Source organism: Monodon monoceros, unplaced genomic scaffold (assembly GCF_005190385.1).
Source record: "Monodon monoceros isolate NGI ecotype Baffin Bay Population unplaced genomic scaffold, NGI_Narwhal_1 Super_Scaffold_15, whole genome shotgun sequence".
Classification (NCBI taxonomy): domain Eukaryota; kingdom Metazoa; phylum Chordata; class Mammalia; order Artiodactyla; family Monodontidae; genus Monodon; species Monodon monoceros.
Genome location: NW_021703771.1, coordinates 22,396,954 through 22,418,046, shown reverse-complemented (window position 1 = coordinate 22,418,046; position 21,093 = coordinate 22,396,954). Strand labels below are relative to the sequence as shown.

Genomic DNA, 21,093 nt, shown 5'->3' with positions numbered 1-21,093 from the left:
CCAATATTTATATTAAGAAAGCTGCAAGGGACTTCCCTGGTGGCGCAGTGGTTAAGAATCCGCCTGCCAATGCAGGGGACACGGGTTCGAGCCCTGGTCCGGGAAGATCCCACATGCCGCTGGAGCAACTAAGCCTGTGCACCACAACTACTGAGCCTGCTCTCTAGAGCCCACAAGCCACAGCTACTGAGGCCCGCGCGCCTAGAGCCCGTGCTCCGCAACGAGAGACACCATCGTAATGAGAAGCCCGCGCACAGCAACGAGGACCCAACGCTGCCAAAAATTAAAAAAAAAAAAAAAAATGCTGCCAGGGCTATGCTTGTTACACTTGGGTGTGAATTTCCACAGGCCAGAGGTCTAAAAAGGGAATTGCTGGGTCAGAAGGGGCAAATCTGCTTTTCATTCCTATCTGATCTTTTCGCCTATTGAGGCATTAGGAGGCAGGAGGATCCCACAGGCCTACAGGCTCCCTAGCTTCTCCCGCATGGCGGAATCTTCTGTCTCTCTATCCCACCACTCGTCGTCTCCGGACTTCCCATCACAGCGATCTCTCGCCTCGGCTTTAAAAGCCATTTCTGCTCGGATTCCCCAGCGGGAGTTGACCGGATAGGGACGCCCGCGTTTCCGGTGCCGAGGGGGCGGGGTCTGCGTCGTAAACTGGCGCCGTCGCAGGCTGGTGACGCAGTGCGCCGCGTGCTCCCCCCACGTGTGCTGCAGCTCTCAGGGTGTCCGCGGAGAAGCGGCGGTTGTTTTCTCTGGGGGCGTAGTTGGTGGCAGCTCCGGCGCGGGGACCTCAGCGGCTTGGGGGCTCTGAGCGCGAAGCAGGGAGCGTCGGTGGCCGTCTGGGGCTGAGGGCCCGCGGTCATGGAGCACCTCTTGCTGGAGGTGGCGGCCGCGCCTCTGCGGTTAATCGCTGCCAGGAACGAGAAGAGCCGCAGCGAGCTGGGCAGGTTCTTGGTCAAGCAGGTAAGAGAAGGAACGAGAGGGAAAGCGCCCGGCCGCCCCCGCCATCCCCTGGCGCGTGCCCCATGGCCCTGCGCGGAGACGCAGGGGACAGGAAAGCGGCGTCGTGTCACTCTGGCCCGCTCCCCAGGGCTGGCCCGTGGCGGAGGCGTCCTCGCGCCTCTGAGGAGCCAGGAAGGAGCCTTTTGTTTTTCTCGGGGGGAGAGCCTTGCCTTCCCCTCTCCACCGACTTACCCCTTGCAGCGCCCTGACTGCGTGCGGCAGACGTGGCCTTCGGAGAGAAATGTGGGTGGTTTTTCTGTAACTGAGGTTGCGTGTCTGCCCTTTTGACATGTGTATTATCTAAGTGTGCCGAGTCCAGCTACACCCCTGTTAGCTTGGATGAATGTTTCCTGTCTGCCCAGTCCCAACTTTTCGGCCCACTGATAAGCATTGATTGTGTTCCTGCTCTGCCTAGCACACAGTGTGGCACTTTGAGGAGACATAAATTCGTTAAGGTCTCTGCCCACAGGGAATTTAGCGTCTATCTTTAGAGACCGTTCATAAACACAGAAAACAACTGATGGACAAAGCGAGACATTGAGTGCATAATTTCTAAGCCCTGGAATTATGAATTGGTTTTCAGGGAAATGGGTGCTCTGGCCTTTTAAGAGCGATCTCTCGTTTACCACCAGCTGTCTTGAGTTTTTTCACTTGGCATTTTAACTTTGTGTTTTGTGCCTCCCCCACCCCCAATATCTGTTAGCTTCTTTTTTAAAATTAATTAATTTATTATTTATTTTTGGCTGCGTTGGGTCTTCGTTGCTGTGCGTGGGCTTTCTCTAGTTGCGGCGAGCGGGGGATATTCTTCGTTGCGGTGCGCGAGCTTCTTATTGTGGTGGCTTCTCGTTGCGGAGCACGGGCTCCAGGCACACGGGCTTCAGTAGTTGTGGCACGTGGGCTCAGTAGTTATGGCTCGCGGGCTCCAGAGCTCAGGCTCAGTAGTTGTGGCGCACGGGCTTAGTTGCTCCGCGGCATGTGGGATCTTCCTGGACCAGGGCTCAAACCCGTGTCCCTTGCACTGGTAGGCGGATTCTTAACCACTGCGCCACCAGGGAAGTCCTGTTAGCTTCTTGAGAGTAGAAAAATTTTTTTTTCGAATTCCAGTATGTAGACCGTATATATCCTATTGCTTAGGAAACAACAGCAGTATTTTGTGTCTGGAGTAGCTGGGAACTAACATGAGAGGCATTTCAGTTTGGTGACAACAAATGAACGTGTATAGCAAAGGGGAGGGAGCAGTGGAAGATATGCCTGGGGTTATCTGGCTTGTGATTCCCCCAGGGAAGGGAATCACTAACATAAATGGAGAGGTCTAGGAAAGAAAACAGATTTTTGGTGGGCTGGACTAAGGAAAGAGATGATCAGTTTGTATGAGCTGAGCTTGTGGTGACAGGCTCATGAATTATGTATTGTGGCTAGAAGTATTTTTCTGTAAGTGGGCTTGCATTTTAGAACAGAGGTTCTGAAGCTGGGGCTTATGGACCGTGGACAATAGGGGATTTATTTATTATTCTCCGCTGTAATTGGATATAAAATTGGTGCTTATGTATTGGGAGTAAAATGAGAAAAGTGGTTTGTAGCCGTTTTTAAGAGAATCTGATATTTTGAAGTGTGAACCACTCAGGTAGATTCTGAGACTATATAATAATGCTAAGGAACTTAAAAGCTACTTGAAAGTTTAGTTGAATTAAGGAGATAGGGACACCTGTGCTTCCCCTTTCTTTGTCTCACGTTCTCTCTCAGATTTTATCCAATCTGAGAGATGTTTTTCAGGTTTGTTCCTTTCCATTTTGAGTAATAGTTTCAAGCCTTTCGCTCAGAGAAGAGTTGATTGTGTTGTCATTCTATTTTTCTTCTATTTTGGGAAGCAAAATAATTTTTACTGGAAAGCAAAGGTTTTTTTTTTTTTTTTTTTTCCCAAGCCGCGCAGCTTGTGGGATCTTAGTTCTCCAGCCGGGGATTGAACCCAGGCCCCCTCTGCAGTGAAAGCACGGAGTCCTAACCACTCTACTGCCAGGGAAGTCCCAGCAAAGTTTTTGAAACATTACTTCTCATGGAGTTTGGGATCTGAAGTAAGAATTTTTTAGGATTGTGCTTCCTTTTTTTTTTCTTTATCTCAGCTGGTGACACCACTGTCTCTCTATCCAGTCCCTTTTCACTCCTTTTCTGTCACATATAGCCAAGTCCTCCTGATTTTCCTTACTCAGTATTGGATCTGTTCCTTTCGCTTCCTCCCTACTATCTCTACCATCCTACAGTTCTGACTCTTAATTGCACCGTGGGGGTGTTCTTTCCACCACCACCAAGCAAGTCTCAGACACCAGCTGGTGTCCTATAGTTAACTCAATTCTGACACTGTTTATCTGCAGAAAGCATCATATTCTTCAGGGTAAAGGCTCAGCCCTAAAAGACTTCTCCCACCTGCAACATACACACCGGTTGTCACCTGTGCTTCTGATCAACTGGCTGTAAATTGGAGGCTCCAATGACCTCTTCCTTGGGTTTGATTAATTTGCTAGAGTGGCTCACAGAACTCAGAGAAATGTTTTACTTATTAGGACAACCAACCCTGAAGCTCTCTGAACCATGTTCTTTTGGGTTTTTATGGAGGCTTCCTTACATTGGCACAGTTGATTAAATCTCTGGCCGTTGGTGATTGAACTCTCCATCTTTAGCCCCTCTGCCCTCCTGGGAGGGCACAGAACTGAAAGTTCCAATACTCTAATCACATGATTGGTTCTCGTGGCAACCAGCTCCCATCTTAGCGGCTTTCCACAATTCACTGCATTAACATAACAAGACACCTTTATCTCTCTCTCTCTCTCATCACAGGAAGTTCCAGGGGTTTTAGGAACTCGGCCAGGAATAGGGTCGAAGACCCGATTTGTATTTCTTATAAATCACAGAGTCACACCTTACCTCTTTGATCACTGTTTATGTTGAGGAAGAGCAGAGTGCTTAAGAGCATGCGTGGGTACTGGGGCTGAAGTACGGCTGAAGATCAAATCCATTCTCTCTCTCTTTTTCTTGTTTTGTTTTGTTTTGTTTTTTGGCCGCTCAGTTTGCGGGACCTTAGTTCCCTGACCAGGGATCGAACCTTCACTGCCTGCAGTGGAAGTTTGGAGTCTTAACCACTGGACCGCCAGGGAAGTCCCTCTGTTCTCTTATTTAACTGCCTTTGGGTCCTCCCACAAGTTGCTCAACTCTCCTGAGTCTCAGTTTCTTGATATGATATGTATTACATATGGTAGCTGCTAAATAGTTACAGAGAGTAGTTAAAAGCAGGGACTCTGGAGCCAGATTCTGTGACATGGATTCCTGTTTCTGCTCCTAGCTTTGTGACCTTACCCCTTTTTTATTTTTCAGTTTCCTTATCTGTAAAATGCGGATAATTTTACCTACTTATGTGTTGCTATGAGGATTAGGTGCCTAGAATATAGTAAGTTGTCTATAAAACGGGTTGCTGTTATTATTGCTATAAATAAGATTGTTGTGAGATCTAGATAATGCATTTGAGGAGTTTACCACAGTGCCTGACCCATAGTAAGTAATCAATACATATGAGCTATAATTATAATTTTTTAAAGACAGCTTTGGCATGTAATTCACATACCATATAATTCATCCATTTAAGTGTACAGTTCAGTGGTTTTCGCTCTGTTCACACATATATGCAACTGTCACCACAGTCCATTTTGGAACACTTGTTACTTCAAAAAGAAGCCCCTGTTCCCTTTAGCTATTATCTCCCATCCGTATTCTGGTCACTTAATATAAATTATCATTAATAAGACAAATCTGAATCTATTGCCATTCTGCCTAAGAGCTCCCCACTATCTCCAGAATCAAAATCCAAGCTTTCTAAAATGGTATATGAAATACTGCTTTTTTTTTTAATTTTTAAAGAAACTATTTTCTGTCCATCATATTTCCATTTTCTTTTTGAAATTTTTTTTTTTCTTACCCTGTCTGGTTCTCAACTGGGGGCAATTTTGCTTTCTAGAGCAAATCTAGAGATGTTTTTTGGTTGTCACAACTTGTGATGGGGGTGTGCTATAGGCATCTAGAGTGTAGAGGCCAGGGATGCTGCTGAACACCTTCTAGTGCACAGGGTAGCCTTCACAACAAGGAAATTATCCAGCCCCAAATGTCAGTAGTGCAAAATTAAGAAAGAAACCCTAAATGTATGTATACCGAATAACAGAATGTCAAAATGCATGAATCAAAAAGTGACAGAAAAGGAAAAATAGAGAAACTCAAAATTATAATTGGAGACTTTTAACACTCTAGCCTTGGTCACTGATAGTACAAATACAGAAGATCAGTAAGGATATAGAAGGCTTGAACACCATCAACAAACCTGACCTAACTGGCATTTATAGAATGCTGTGTCCAGTAATTGCAGAATACATACTCTGCACATCTGGAACGTTCACCAAGATAGATCATAAGATGGGCCATTAAACAAGTCTCAACAAATTTAGGAGAATTGAAATCATACAAGGCATATTCAGTTACCCCAATGAGATTAAATTAGGGGGGAAAACCCTCAAAATGATGCTGGGAAAAATCCCTAAATGTTAGAGATTAAATAAGAAAATTAAAAGAAACTGATGACTAAAGAAGAAATCACTGGGAGAATCAGAAAATATTTTAAACTGTATGATAGCTTAAACAATTTGTGGGTTGCAGGCAACAACAATTAGAAGGAAATTCATAACATTTAGAGGAAAATTTATAACATTAAGTTCTTACATTTGGAAAAAATGGTTTGAAATTAGTGATATTTCTTAAGCTTCCACCTTAGGAAATTAGGAAAAGAAGAGCAAATTAAACGCAAAATAAATAGAAAGAAGAAAATAATAAAGATAACAGTGGAAACGAATGAAATAGAAAATGGACAAACAATATAGCAAACCAGTAAAACCAGAAGTTGATTCTTTGAAAAGATTGACCAAGAATAAAAGGGAAAAATCCAAACTATTAGGAATGAAAGAAGGCCACCATTACAGAGTTTGAAAAGAATAAAAAAATAAGTAACTAATATGAAAAATTTTATGCCAATAAATTAGACAATTTAGATGACAGGAGCATTCATAGAATATAAATTACCAAAGTTCACTCAAGAAATAGACAAAAACAAGATAGGAATAGAGCAAAACTTCCTCAAGCTGATATAGAGGATCTACAAACACCATCATAGTTAATAAAGGAGCAACCCGATTTAAAAACGGGTAAAAGATTTGAATAAATACGTCACAAAAGAAGATAAATGAATGGCTATTAAATACTTCATACCATATACCACTCCACCTCCACTAGAATGGCTAAAATTAAGACTGATAATACTATGTGTTGGTGAAGTTATGTAGCAGCTGAAGTGCTCAGATATTGCTGGTGGGGATGTGAAATGGTGCAGATACTCTGGAAGACAACTTCTGTTAAACATTGAAAAATTTCTTAAAATTTATTTATTTGTTATATTTATTTATTTTTGGTTGCATTGGGTCTTTGTTGCTGTGCGCGGGCTTTCTCTAGTTGCGGCGAGCGGGAGCTACTCTTCCTTGTGGTGCACGGGCTTCTCTTCTAGGCGTGCGGGGTTCAGTAGTTGTGGCATGCGGGCTCAGTAGTTGTGGCTCGCGAGCTCTAAAGGGCAGGCTCAGTAGTTGTGGTGCATGGGCTTAGTTGCTCCATGGCATGTGGGATATTCCCAGACAAGGGCTTGAAATTGTGTCCCCTGCATTGGCAGGAGGATTCTTAACCACTGCGCCACCAGGGAAGCCCTAAAAATTTTTTTTTTTAAGTTAAAAATAAAAGTTTAGGGAATTCCGTGGTGGTCCAGTGGTTAGGACTCTGTGCTTTCACTGACGAGGGCCCGGGTTGATCGCTCATTGGGTAACTAGGATCCTGCAAGCCATGCGGCGGGATGACCAAAGTGTATTATCAAGTTGAGCATACGGTTATTGTGTGACCCAGCAATCTCACTCTTTGGTAATAAAAAGATTAAGAGTAACGAAAATATGGATGGTGGAGAAATTGGGAATTTGGGATTAACAGATACACACTACTATATATAAAATAGATAAATAACAAGGACCTACCCTATAGCACAGAGAACTATATTCAATATGTTGTAATAAACCTATAGTGGAAAAGAATCTGAAAAAGAATATATACATATGTATATATATGTTTAACTGAGCCACTTTGCTGTACACTTGAAACATTGTAAATCAACTATACTTCGCTAAAAAAAAAACAAAAAAAATAGTAATGAAGGATTTCCCTGGTGGTCCAGTGGTTAAGACTCCGTGCTTCCACTGGAGGGGCCTCGGGTTAGATCCCTGGTCAGGGAACTAAGATCCCACACGCTGTGCAGCGTGGCCAAAAACCAAAAAAGACAGAGAGGAATGAACATATGTCCATCAGTCTCTTGTACATGAATGTTGATGGTAGCTTTATTGATGATAGCTGAAAACAGTGCAAATATCTATTAACATGTGAAAGGATAAACAAGTTGTGGTATGCTCATATGGTAAAACACTAGTAAGTAATAAAATGGAATAAATTATTAACACTACCTACAAGTACAACTTTGGAACTTTGGAAAAAATTATTATATTTTTGAATATGGTATTTAGGTTGTGCCCAAGCTGTACTCTTACAGATAACCATTTAGTATCAAAGTCTTTAGGCTATAAATTCATAGCCTTGGGCTTGCTGGGTCAGGGGTATACGCCTCAGGCAATTTAAAACCACTGTCACATTGCCCAGCAGCAAGGGTTGTTCGGACTTGCATACACACAAGCAATATGAGACCTTTTACATACTTTTCAGTTTTTCTTTTTATGCCTATGGACATACTGAGCCCAGGCATTAGAATTCTGTGGTTTATTTCATCTTGCATATCAAAGTGTGGCTGTCTGCTTTGGATCTATCTTGTTTATTAATTAAAATCTGAAGCCTTCATGGGGGTATATCATCATTCATTTCCAGGAACTGATTTCTTTATTCTTTCCTCAAGAGAGTTGGCAGTTTTGCATACTAACTGCACTTTATTTTTTTCTCATTTAATTCCTGTTTTCCTCCAAGACAAAGGTGTTGGGGGAAACACTGGATTCCCTGGAAACTGTTATGACTCTGAAACATTACTTTTCAAGGAAGCTGAAGCTATCTAGCATTTTACATGGAATCCTGGTGTCAGTACTTTTACCTCAAACCCCAGTGGGCTGAAACTTATTTGTAACAGCGTTTACATTCAATTAACATCCTCTATTGCCAAAAAAAACCCCACCATGTTTTATAAGATAAATTCAGTTGTGAAGTCTGGCAATTGGATAGTTTGATTTTAAGCCAGGACTCTGTTCTTCTGTAGCAGTAGAAATGAAAATCATTTACGTAGAAATTTTGTTTTGCCTTTCTCTCAGGTGTGGACACCTCAAGATCGCCAGTGTATCTTGAGTACCTTAGCGCAGTTACTTCTGGATAAGGACTGTACTGTGCTGGTTGGCCGCCAGCTGCGCCCTCTCCTTTTGGATTTGCTGGAAAGGAATGCTGAAGCCATTAAAGCTGGGGGCCAAGTCAACCATGACTTACACGAAAGGCTCTGTGTGTCGATGAGCAGACTCATTGGTAACCATCCTGACGTCCTCCCGTGAGTAACAGTTTTATTCTTCACATTTCTCCTTGAGGTGGTAGAACCTACTCTCTCCTGGGAAGTAAGGAGGAGTCTGAGCTGAGATGAAGAGAAAAGGGGAAATTCAGAAAGGGGAGAGAGGAGTGGTACAATTTTATAAAAGTAATCACAGCAGAAGCCATTTATCCAGCTCAGTTTAGTGACCATTTACTAGGTTTTAAGTCTTGACCATCAAGACAGGTCTGGAAAATATAACCAAGATATCTCCCTGCCCTCAAGGATTCTGTCACGTGGCAAGACATGCATATAAGGCAGATCTAAATGAGTTTTAGCTGAGGCTCTTACAGCATCCATTTCAGATGGGTGAGATTCCTGCTTGCTGGAACAGCTGAGGTGAGTGGGTTACAAGAGCTCTAGTGTCCCTTCCGATTTTCTGTAAATCTATCTACATCCAAAATGTGATAAGAAGTTGTATTAGAACTGGATTCTAATGCATTTTTCTTTTGACCTGCTCTCTTTCCAACTTGGGCTGCTTCACCCCTCAGGCAACCTCGTGGTCCCCCACTCCCACGAGGTCACCCCAATAATGCTGAACTTAGTGTGGACGCCCAGTCGGCATAGCACCCTGCAGCCCAGAACTCCTGGCCCGAGCCATCCTCCTGCCTTAGCCTCCTGAGTAGCTGGGGCTATAGGCATGTGCCACTGCACCAGGCTTTCTCAAAATGATAGGTTTGTGTGGAATAGTCAAAAGAGGCAGCTAAATGAGTGTCAGGGGTTTTTCAATTAAGAAGATAAAGGACTTTAACTCTAAACATGAATAATGTTCTGTGTACTTAAAGGAGCATCTTTTTAAAATAATTAATTAATTAATTGATTTTGGCCGTGTTGGGTCTTCATCGCTGCGTGCAGGCTTTCTCTAGTTGCAGCGAGCGGGGACTACTCTTCGTTGTGGTGCGTGGGTTTCTCATTCTGGTGACTTTTCTTGTTGCGGAGCACGGGCTCTAGGCACGCGGGTTGTGGCACGTGGGCTCTAGAGCGTAGGCTCAGTAGTTGGCGGTGCTCGGGCTTAGTTGCTCCGCAGCATGTGGGATCTTCCTGGACCAGGGCTTGAACCCGTGTCGCCTGCCCTGACAGGCTGATTCTTAACCACTGCACCACCAGGGAAATCCTAATTAATTTTTTTATTGGAGTATAGTTGGTTAACAGGGTTGTGTTAGTTTCTGCTGTATAGCAAAGTGAATCAGCCATGCATATACATATATCCACTCTCTTCCAGACTCCATTCCCATATAGGTCATTACAGAGGGCTGAATAGAGTTCCCTGTGCTATATATAGTAGGTTCTTTTTATTTTTTTACCCCATAAACTTATTTATTTATTTTGGCTGCATTGGGTCTTTGTTGCTGTGCGCAGGCTTTCTCTAGTTGTGGTGAGCGGGGGCTACTCTTTGTTGCGGTGCACAGGCTTCTCACTGTGGTGGCTTCCCTTGTTGCGGAGCACGAGCTCTAGGCACACGGGCTTCAGTAGTTGTGGCACATGGGCTCAGTAGTTGTGGCTCATGGGCTCTAGAGTGCAGGGTCAGTAGTTGTGGTGCACGGGCTTAGTTGCTCTGTGGCATGTGGGATCTTCCCGGGCCAGGGCTCGAACCCGTGTCCCCTGCATTGGCAAGCAGGTTCTTAACCACTGCGCCACCAGGGAAGCCCTACAGTAGGTTCTTATCAGTTATCTTTTATATACAGTAGTGTGTATATGTCAATCCCAGTCACCCATTTTATCTCCCCCTTTTCCCCCTTGGTAATCATAAGTTTGTTTTCTACATCTGTGACTCAATTTCTGTTTTGTAAATAGGTTCATTTGTACCATTTTTTTAGATTCCACATTTAAGCGATGTCATATGATATTTTGTCTTTCTCTGTCTGACTACTTCACTCAGTAGGGCATCTCTTATTATTAGTCTTCGTCAACACAATAAGTACACTTTGGCTTTCCTGGAAGTATAATCTCTAGTCTGGTCCTTGGATGAGGTAATAAGAAATGAAGGCTTGGGGAAACCATAATTTGTGTGAGCTTTTCTAAAAGAGTAGCAAAAAAAAAAAAAATGGGCCCAGTTTGATGGGACTAAAACATATACAGCGAAGTTAAAGATCACCATCGTACGAGGTACCAGGAGCTTATCCTCTGGGTTGATTGAGGATCTGGATTGTGGCCTCACTGGGAGCTTTAATCACTTAGGCGTGCTTGACTGTGGTACGGTTTCACAGGGTGTGCTGACTGTCCTGTGCTCACTCTGTAGGACTGACACGTGAGTGACTTCAACCCCACTTCTCTTAAGCCTTAGTGGTAGAGTGCTCTAGGGCTGTGCTTGAGAATCATTAAAATGATGGATTGGCTACATCTACTTTCCCATCAGCTTCAGATTTTATGTTCATATTCAATGAATGTGAGGCACACTCCTACTTTTTCTTTTCTTTTTGCCAAGGCAGTATATTTTACTTATGTTCCCACCTTGTTCCAGAAATGATGTAATGCAGCTACAAAGGTGCCCCTGATGAAGTAACTTAAAAACAAGGAAAAAAAAAAAAAAAAGCACCATGTGTAAGTGTGTGTAAATGATGAGTCAATGCATGATATGAAATGAACTATATAGGTGGTGATGTGGAATGGGATTTCGATTTTTAGTTTTAAGAAACGTAGCTGATTAGTTTGGCTCGTGCTCCAAATTTCCTGTTTGGGAATTTACCTAATGTATTAGGAGTATACCTAATATATTTAGATAGGATGCAGTCATTTATTCAGGAGGTAAGTATGAGTCCTCTCTTTAAGCTCTGGACCACATCATGGGGGTGAGAAAGTCAAACGTAATGAGTTTCTGTATTTGCAAACAATAGGATACAATACATTAATAGAGGTGTGAGTCAAATACTTAAGGGAAGCAAGTAAACCATTAAACTAAGAAAAATGAGTGTGTTATCTTCTTGGAAATTAGAGAAGGTTTCGTACTGTGCATATTGTGGAGGAAGAGTGAGGAGTGGAAGAATGAACAGATGAGAGATGAGATGGGGATGAAAATCTAGAAAAGAGAGACTGGAGAGGAGGAACCCAGTCAGGCTGCCTCGGATCCTAATGACATTCATTTTCGGGTCCACACTTCTTTCTGAGGCCAGGGTGCGTACCTTGTTGGAGTTTCCATCAGGTATCTCAGTAGTAACAAGGTATTTCTTTTTATTCCCTTGCTTATGCTAGTTGTTCATTAGGTCCCCCTTTCCCTAAGCTTTTTTGAGATATAATTGGCCTATAACACTGTGTAAGTTTAAGGTGTACAGTGTGGCGATTTGATACACGTATTGAAACGTTTGCTATAGTAACATTAGTCAACACATCCTTCACCTCACATAATTACCATTTTGTTGTTGTTATTTGTTCATTACTGTTTTTACATCTGCAGTCCTTGAATGCATTTTTTACTCTTTGGCAGATTCTTTAGCAGGACTCTCTGAGAACACTCCTGGTCTGTTGATGCTTTCTCTATTCTGATATACTAGTTTAGGTTTCAAAGTGCTATTTTTTTAAAAAATTTATTATTTATTTATTTTTGGCTGTGTTGGGTCCTCACTGCTGTGCGCGGGCTCTCTCAAGTTGAGGCGAGCAGGGGCTACTCTTCGTTGTGGTGCGCGGGCCTCTCACTGCAGCGGCCTCTCTTGCTGCGGAGCACAGGCTCCAGGCACGTGGGCTTCAGCAGTTGTGGCTCACGGGCCCAGCAGCTGTGGCTCGCCAGCTCTAGAGCGCAGGCTCAGTAGTCGTGGCATATGGCTTAGTTTCTCCGCGGCACGTGGGATCTTCCCGGACCAGGGCTTGAACCCATAGTCCCCTGCATTGGCAGGCGGACTCTCTTAACCACTGCGCCACCAGGGAAGCCCCAAAGTGCTATTTTTGAAAAATCATCTAGTTCTGTTCCTAACTTTCCATTCTTGTGTTCCCGGATTTCTTCAGCTGTAGCTTTGTAGATGGTTTCAGATGGTTAATACTATATTATGTGTTGATTTTTTTTTTCCCCTTAGTGTTCTCTCAGGAGTGTAACCTTACTTTTAAGTTCTGATTGTACTTTACTCTTATATTTTGCATCTTCTAGTTCTTTGTTCTTTTAGTTTGCTCCCCCTTTCTTGTTTCTCCCCTCTCCCTGGTCCTTGCGAGTCCCTTTAACACACTGTCCTTTCAACCATGTCACGCAAATCTTGTGGAAACTGCCTTTCATTAATGATGAGGACTACAACAACCACTCTCGCATTTTATTGGCATTGTCTCCAACCCTCAGAGGTTAGGTGTTATTCCCATTTTCCAGATGAGGAGACTGAGGCTCAGGGATGCTAAGTAACTTGCCCAAAGTCCCTTTGCTAGAAAGTGGCAGAGCTGGACTTCAGTCCTAGGTTAGCTGCTTCCAAAGCCCATGCTCTTTTTTCTACTTTGTGGTGCTGCCCACTCATCCTGTTTGAGCCATTCATATATTTGTTGACTGATTTACACAGAACTTGATCTGAACAGCATGTTATAGCTAATGATTATATTTATACTCCCAGGAAGGAAAGAATACAGCAGTCCCCCTTTATCTGTGGTTTTGTTTCCCGTGGTTGCAGTTACCTGAAGTCAATCATACCCAAAAAAATTAAATGGAAAATTCCAGAAATAAACAGTTCATAAGTTTTAAGTTGCATGCTGTTCTGAGTAGTATAATGAAATCTTGTGCTGTCCTGCCCGGGATGAGTCATCTCGTTCTCTAGCATATCCATGCTGTATTTGCTACCTACCCACTAGTCACTTAGTAACCATCTGTGTTGTGGTATTAAAGTGCTTGTGTTCAGGTAACCTTTATTTTACTTAATAATGGCCCCAAAGCACAGGAGTAGTGTTGCTGACAATTTGGATATTCTGTGCCTGATTTATAAATTAAACTTTATCATAAGCATGTATGTATAGGAAAAAAGTGTGTATAGAGTTCAGTACTATCCGTGGTGACAGGCATCCACTCCGGGTCTTGGAACCCATCCCCCGTGGATAAGGGGGGACTATGGTAATCACCTAAGTTCCTTTGGGTTGTACTGGGTTAATTTCTTGGCTTCAATTTTGCATTTGCTGTCAGTTTGTCCTGGACATGTGGATCCACATCAGTGCTATGTCTTTGATTGGGAAGAGCAATAATAGGTGGGCCTATTAATGGTCTTTTGTGAACAATAGCAGGTGGAATGCTATGGTAGAGCATGCTTCATGTGTAAAGTGCTGTATATATATGTACAGTCATGCTGAAATCAGGCTGGCATAGAGTGGAATGAGGGACCAAAAGTAGTTACGCTTTTATAAACCTCTGCTTCAAAACTGTGTCCGGGAATGTTGTAAGGGTAACACACATTTAATTTTAGACTTTTTTCCCCCTTCAAGAATTATTTTACTTATTCTGGCGGCATTCTTCTGAGGAGAAGAACATCCTCTTTTAATTACAAAAGCAATATGTTCAGGTAACACTCAGTAATACAGAATCGTAAAAAGCAAAAGGTCCTCTCCACCCTGAAATCCTACTCTCTAGAGATAACTGCTATGTTTGGTATGTTTCCTCCCAAACCCCTTTTCTTTTTCTTACTCTTGCACCCATCTGAGAGTGTGCACACTGATATATTTATGTGCACACATTTAAAAATTAGCTTTATTGAGATGTAGTTTATATACCACGTAAGTGTACAATTCAGTGGTTTTTAGTATATTCACAGGTATGTGCAACCATCCCCACAGCAAATTTTAGAACATTTGTGCACATATTTTCAAAATAAAATTTTAATAAAATCTGAACAGACATTTGACTATATACTAATTTTAATAAAAACACATAATTTTTAACTTGCATCTTGTTTTTAAATTTAGTCACATATGGACATCTTTGCATCAGTAAATAAAGTTTTAAGAGTTGTGTAGTATTTTACCACTTCTTATCCGTTTGTTGGGCAGTTAGGTTGTTTTTGAATTTTTGATGTATAATGTGACATTGAACATCCTTGGATATGAAAATCTGTGGATCTGCCGTGGGAGTTAGGAGTGTGGATTTTGGAACAGAATGGTGGTATTTTAGTAATAACACATATTTATACAGGCTTTAGAGTATTTAAGTAAGTAGATAAACATTATCTTTTTAATCTTTGTACTGTGACATATTCAGGCACTCTTAGTCCCATTTCAAATCTTTAGAGGGATTAACTAAGTTAACTAAGTTGTTCTAAGTGTCAGAGCCAGAACTGGACCACAGGTCTTACCTCTAGCTGCTGAGTTCCCCAAGTAAGTGGCTGATCCAAGATTAGACGTTTAACTGGATAGTGTTCCTTGTTGCATTTTAGACCTTACAACTCTTCGTTTTATCCCAGGAAAGAGACCATTCTCCATAGACTTTGAATATTCTCCAGGGAAAAATCTGATCATGTTATTCTCTGCCTAAGTACGCTTTACTGGTCCATCCATCACTGCCTGGATCAGAATTTTAGAGCACTTTCTGAAAATGATGGGTCTCTAGAGAAAAGGGTGCTGTAGTCACCTAAGTTCAGGAGGGAATATCAACCCATCCTCCTTTTGTATACTTGCATTGGACCACAGTCTGTTACCCCTATAGGGAAGCCTTCTACTACACAGGTTTACAGCCATTGCCAGTCCACTCTGTTCATTTCCCCGTATCCTCAAAGACCTCTTGGGTCGGGTTGATGACTTGGTTTCTGCTTATCTCCTACATGTTTGTTGCTGCCCATTGGTTCCACGTGCACTGCCAACACCAGCTGCCCATGAGCTAGTGGACGACCAGCCTCCCACACCACAGCTGCCATGTCTCTCTTCCAAGCCACAGCTGAATCTTTTTTTTTTTTTTTTCTGGCTGTGCTGCTCGGCATGCGGAATCTCAGTTCCCCAACCAGGGATTGAACCTGTGCCCCCTGCAGTGGTAGTGGGGAGTCCTAACCACTGGACCACCAGGGAAGTCCCCACAGCTAAATCTCCTGAGACCCAGTTGTCCAGTCTCCTTCAGAATATCATGAGCGTTAATGTACAAAGCCGTTATTCCTGTTGGCCTGGCTTGCTCATTGAAGTCCAAGCCTTCCCACCCATCTCCTGAATTCTCACTTTGTATCGTCCCACCCAGCTGACATCCAGGCCTCTTCCCTCACCCAAACCCTTTCCCTGCTTGTGCTCCATAACCTGCACACTCTCTTGTATACTTAGCCTCTTCTCTGTTACTTTTGCTTCCTTGTCTTCACTGATTTACGGTGGTCTTGATATTGTGTTCGTGTTGGTCCTTAACAGGGAAGGGTGTCTTTAATCGAACCCTCCATAATCCTCACAGTCTGCATGTTTAGTGGGTGTCCTCCTCTCTGTTCTGTGAAGTTTTCTGGACTTTCTTGTTGCCATGACACCTGCCATCTTCTGCTTTATTTTCTGCTGCTGCTTTCTTGTGATCACTGATGAACTTCGAGCTCCTCTTCCTTCTTTGAAGAACTTGGCAACCGGCCCATCGTCTTCTTCCCCACCCCAGCTCCTGCGTCACACTTGGAATATCCATGCAGTGCTGACTCTGTTGTTCCTTGACTAGTTAATCTCCAGTGGACTTCTGTGTTCATTTCACCTATCCTACTCACTGCAGTGGTCACACCCTGGGTCTAGCTCACATCTGCACCACCACCTTACAAGTCACTGGCTCAAACGCTCTGTTCCCAGACTGCCATCTCCTATCCCACTAGTTCATTTAACACACTAGTCTTTCTTCTCACTGGGACTGCCAATTCTTTCTTCCTGTTAATCAGCTCTTTCCAGTTTGTACCTTCCTTATGTGGCTTAAAATTCTATTTTTGACCTTATGGTTGCTGTCTTTCTATTACTATCTGCTCTTTTGTCCGTCGGTTCAGTGTTCTTATCTATCGAGAAAACTCCAGCTCTTGATGAATCCACTTTCTTCATGTCTGTAGTAGAGCAACTGAATCACACATCTGATTGTGGAGTTGGAAAGCCTGGATTCAGATAGCCTCTTTACACTTAGTAGCTTTGTGACCTTGAGCAAATAAACTAACCACTTCAGTTTCCTTAGCTTTACATTTGGGATAATAATATCTACTGTTGACATACTCCCTGTTCTAGTCCCACTTCAGAGTAGACCGGGGTAATGAGAGTACAGAAAGAGCTAAACCAATAGCTTTCATTGTAGACCAATACATACAGGGCACAGAGGAGTTTGCTTTGATTCCTTTTCCCACTTCCTGGGTTTCCTTCTACTCAGCATGCCAAGGAGTACAGTAGAAACAACAAGGATGTGCTTCTACATCATTTACTACCTGAACATACTGAGAATCACCATGTTTGCAGTATACATAAATTCTGTAGAGTATGTTTAAGTTTTTAAAGTTTATTTTCATTCTTAAAAATGCACATACTGGGCTTCCCTGGTGGCGCAGTGGTTGAGAGTCCGCCTGCCGATGCAGGGGACGCGGGTTCGTGCCCCGGTCCGGGAAGATCCCACATGCCGCGGAGCGGCTGGGCCCGTGAGCCGTGGCTGCTGAGCCTGCGTGTCTGGAGCCTGTGCTCCGCAATGGGAGAAGCCACAACAGTGAGAGGCTCGCATACTGCAAAAAAAATGCACATACTTATTTTTATTATGGTAAAAAAAAAATCATAAAATTTGCCATCTTAACCATTTTTAAGTATGCAATTCTGTAGTGTTAAATATATTTGCATTGTTGTAAAACAGGTCTCCAGACGTTTTTCATCTTGCAGTACTGAAATTTTATACTCTCTAAACAATTCCCCTGTGCTCCTTCCCCCCAGCCCCTGGGTAATCACCATTCTGCTTTCTGTATCTGTGAATTTGACTACTTTAGATACCTAATATAGATGAAATCACACAGTATTTATCCTTTTATGGTTGGCTTACTTTACTTAGCGTAATGTCCTGAAGGTTCATATATGCTGTTGAATGTGACAGGATTTACTTCCTTTTTAAGTTTACACAGTATTGCATTGTATGTATATACCACAGTTTATTCATCTGTCAAAAGACATTTGGGTTGCTTCCACTTCTTGGCTATTGTGAATAGTGCTGTTATGAACATGCGTGTGCAAAAATCTCTTTGAGACCCTGCTTTCAGTTCTTTTGGCTATATACCTAGAAATGGAATTGCTGGGCCATATGGATAAGTGCGTCATGTGATTCACTGTATTTCAATCTGTAATTAAATTAGTATATTTGCTTTGTGGTGAAAAAAGATATGCTAGTTTTATTTTTGTGAATATTTATTTATTTATTTGGTTGTGCCAGGTTTAGTTGCGGCAGGCAGGCTCCTTAGTTGTGGCATATGAACTCTTAGTTGCAGCATGCATGTGGGATCTAGTTCCCCGACCAGGGAACAAACCCAGGCCCCCTGCATTGGGAGCACAGAGTCTTATCCACTGAGCCACCAGGGAAGTCCCTATTTATTATTAGTTTTTAAAATAAAATTTATGTATGTATATATGTATTTATTTATGGATGGATGGATGGCTGACTGCATTGGGTCTTTGTTGCTGCACGCAGGCTTTCTCTAGTTGGGGCGAGCAGGGGCTACTCTTCATTATGGTGCGCCGGCTTCTCATTGTGGCAGCTTCTCTTGTTGCGGAGCATGGGCTCTAGGTGCGTGGGCTCAGTAGTTGTGGCTCGCGGGCTCTAGAGTGCAGGCTCAGTAGTTGTGGCGCATGGGCTTAGGTGCTCCGCGGCATGTGGGATCTTCCCGGACCAGGGCTCGAACCCGTGTCCCCTGCATTGGTGGGTGGATTCTTAACCACTGTGCCACTAGGGAAGCCCCCTATTTTTTTTTTTTAAAGGAACCTCTGTACTGTTTTCCATGGAGTCACACCATGTTATCCTGCCAACAGTGCACAAGGGTTCCAGCTTCTCCACATCCGTACCAACAATTGTTAATTTTGTGTGTGGGGGCGTTTGTTTGTTTTTGGCCACGCCATGTGGCATGCAGGATCTTAGTTCCCCCACTAAGGATCGAACCCATGCCCCCTGCAGTGGAAGCGTGGAGCCCTAACCACTGAACCGCCAGGGAATTCCCTCATAGTATTCCTTATAGTCTATTTTATTTCTGTGGCATCCGTAATGTCCCCTCTTTCATTTGTGTTGTTTTTTGAACCTTCTCTTCTTTTCTTAGTTAAGCTAAGAGTGTATCACTTTTCTTGATCTTTTCAAAAACCAACGCTTAGTTTTGTTGATTTTTTTTCCCTGTTGTTTTTCTAGTCTGTATCTCTGCTCTAATCTTTATTATTTCCTTTCTTTGTTAGCTTTGGGTTTAGTTTATTCTTTTTTTAGTTACTTGAGGTGTAAAGTTAGGTTGTTAGCTTGAGATCTTCTAAAATATACATGTTTGTAGCTATAAACTTCCCTCTTATCATTGCTCTTGTTGTATCCCATAGGTTTTGGTGTGTTGTATTTTTCTTTTCATTTGTTTCAAGGTCCTTTCTAATTTTCCTTGTGACTTCTTATTTGATCTATTGGTTGTTTAAGAGTGTGTTGTTTAATTTTGACATATTTGAGGATTTTCCAGTTTTCCTTCTGCTGTTGCTTTCTAGTTTCATTCTATTGTAATATTTTGTATTATTATACAAAAGTATTTTGTGTAATTTCATTGCTTTAAAGTTTGTTGAGACTTGTTTTGCATCCTTACATGTGCCCTATCCTGGAGAATGTTCCATGTGCATGTGAGAAGAATATATGTTCTGCTGTTGCTGGGTAGAGTATTCTGTATGTGTCTGTTAGGTCCCTTTGGTCTATAGTGTTGTTCAAGTCCTCTGTTTCCTTATTGATCTTCTGTCTCATTATTCTATCCATTTAAAGTCTGTTTTGACTGATATTAATATAGTCACTCCTGCTCTCTTTGGATTACCATTTGCATGGAAATTTTTTTTTTTAATCTCTTCACTTTCACCCTATGTGCAGCCTTAGATCCAAAGTGGGTTTCTTGTACATAGCATATAGTTTGATGCTGTTTTTTTTCTTTTTTATATCCATTCAGCCAATCTGTGTCTTTTGATTGTGAGTAAACCATTTACATTAAAAGTAATTACTGATGCAGAAGGACTTACTATTGCCATTGTTAATTATTTCCTGTATGTCTTGTAGCTTTTTGTCCCTCTTTTCCAATCTTACTGCCTCTCACGAGGATCACCTCTTCATCTTTTAAGGTGCAGCCAAAGCATCTCTTCTTGACTCTCCCAGGTTCAGTTGAATCTGTTTTCTTTGTGCCTCTCGTTGTTTCTGTGACTCTCCTCCTTCCTAGATAGCAGGCTCCTCAAGGAAAGTATCTTCTTGGTTTTGTACCTCCAGGACTTAACACAGTGTCTGAAACACAGTGTGTGACTCATAGTGAGAAGTCAATAAATATTTGTTGAAAATGAGTTTATTTTCAGTAGTAAACACTTGTGATAAGTTCTTGTGGTTTTTGTTTCCTCTTAGATATCTCATGCTGCAGTTCTGGTTCCTGAACTTGAACAGAATATAATCTTAGGACTAGTGGCTTTAAGCATTCATCTGTTTTGGTTCTCAAACCATTGGGAGTTACTGTTATGTTCCATTGTCTCATTAAGTGGATATGTATACTTTGATATTCTTACCAAGCAATGAAAGTTCTTTTTCTTTCTGAAGGTTTGCCCTGAAGTATTTCAGGGACACTTCTCCAGTCTTTCAAAGACTTTTCCTAGAGAGCTCAGATGCAAATCCAGTCCGGTATGGGCGCAGACGGATGAAGCTCCGGGACCTAATGGAAGCAGCTTACAAGTTTCTGCAGCAAGAGCAGTCTGTGTTCCGGGAGCTCTGGGACTGGAGCGTGTGCATCCCACTCCTCAGGAGCCATGACACCTTGGTCCGCTGGTGCGTAGCTGTTGGGCTGTTCCTGTGCTTCTAGTGTGGGGATGGTTGACGGAGTCTGGAGTTGTGTGCATGAGGAGGGAAGGGAAACCTTTTAAAAGATGTCATTTTTGTTCTGGTCCCTTTGGGGTTCTTATTCCCTTTCACGTGTCATTTCAGAGGGAAATAAGATGGTATGAGTGGAATTCCATTGTTTTGTGTTCCATTAGGTGAATTTATTTTGCCTGATTTGTGTTTTCTACCCTTCCCTGTGTTAATTATAAGATTTCCTTTTCTAGTGTTCAGTTGGCTAGCAAATTTCCTTCATTCTTTAGAATCAGCTGCAGGTTCTGAGTTTATATACTTTGGTTTTCTCCAGGTACACAGCCAATTGTCTTTCTTTGGTCACCTGTATGAATGAAGAGCACAAGTTATCATTCCTTAAGAAGATTTTTAACAGTGAGGAACTGATCCATTTCAGGTTAAGGTAAGCAGGAGCATTCCTGGAGATCTCGATGTGGCTTTACTGGGCATTAGAGTAGTTGATGAGGTCCTCATTTTC

At 42.5% G+C, this 21,093-nt stretch overlaps 1 protein-coding gene across 1 annotated transcript in view; it reads left to right on the top strand.

The window, feature by feature from the left end:
* The first annotated feature begins 712 nt into the window (after positions 1-712).
* The window catches only part of MDN1 (midasin AAA ATPase 1), a 154,412-nt gene continuing 134,031 nt past the window's right edge, over positions 713-21,093 (top strand). The window contains exons 1-4 of the mRNA XM_029224342.1: positions 713-966; positions 8,433-8,659; positions 20,331-20,555; positions 20,911-21,018. Of these exons, the coding sequence (XP_029080175.1) occupies positions 865-966; positions 8,433-8,659; positions 20,331-20,555; positions 20,911-21,018 (662 nt within the window). The 5' untranslated portion in view covers positions 713-864. The remainder of the gene's footprint in view (positions 967-8,432; positions 8,660-20,330; positions 20,556-20,910; positions 21,019-21,093) is intronic.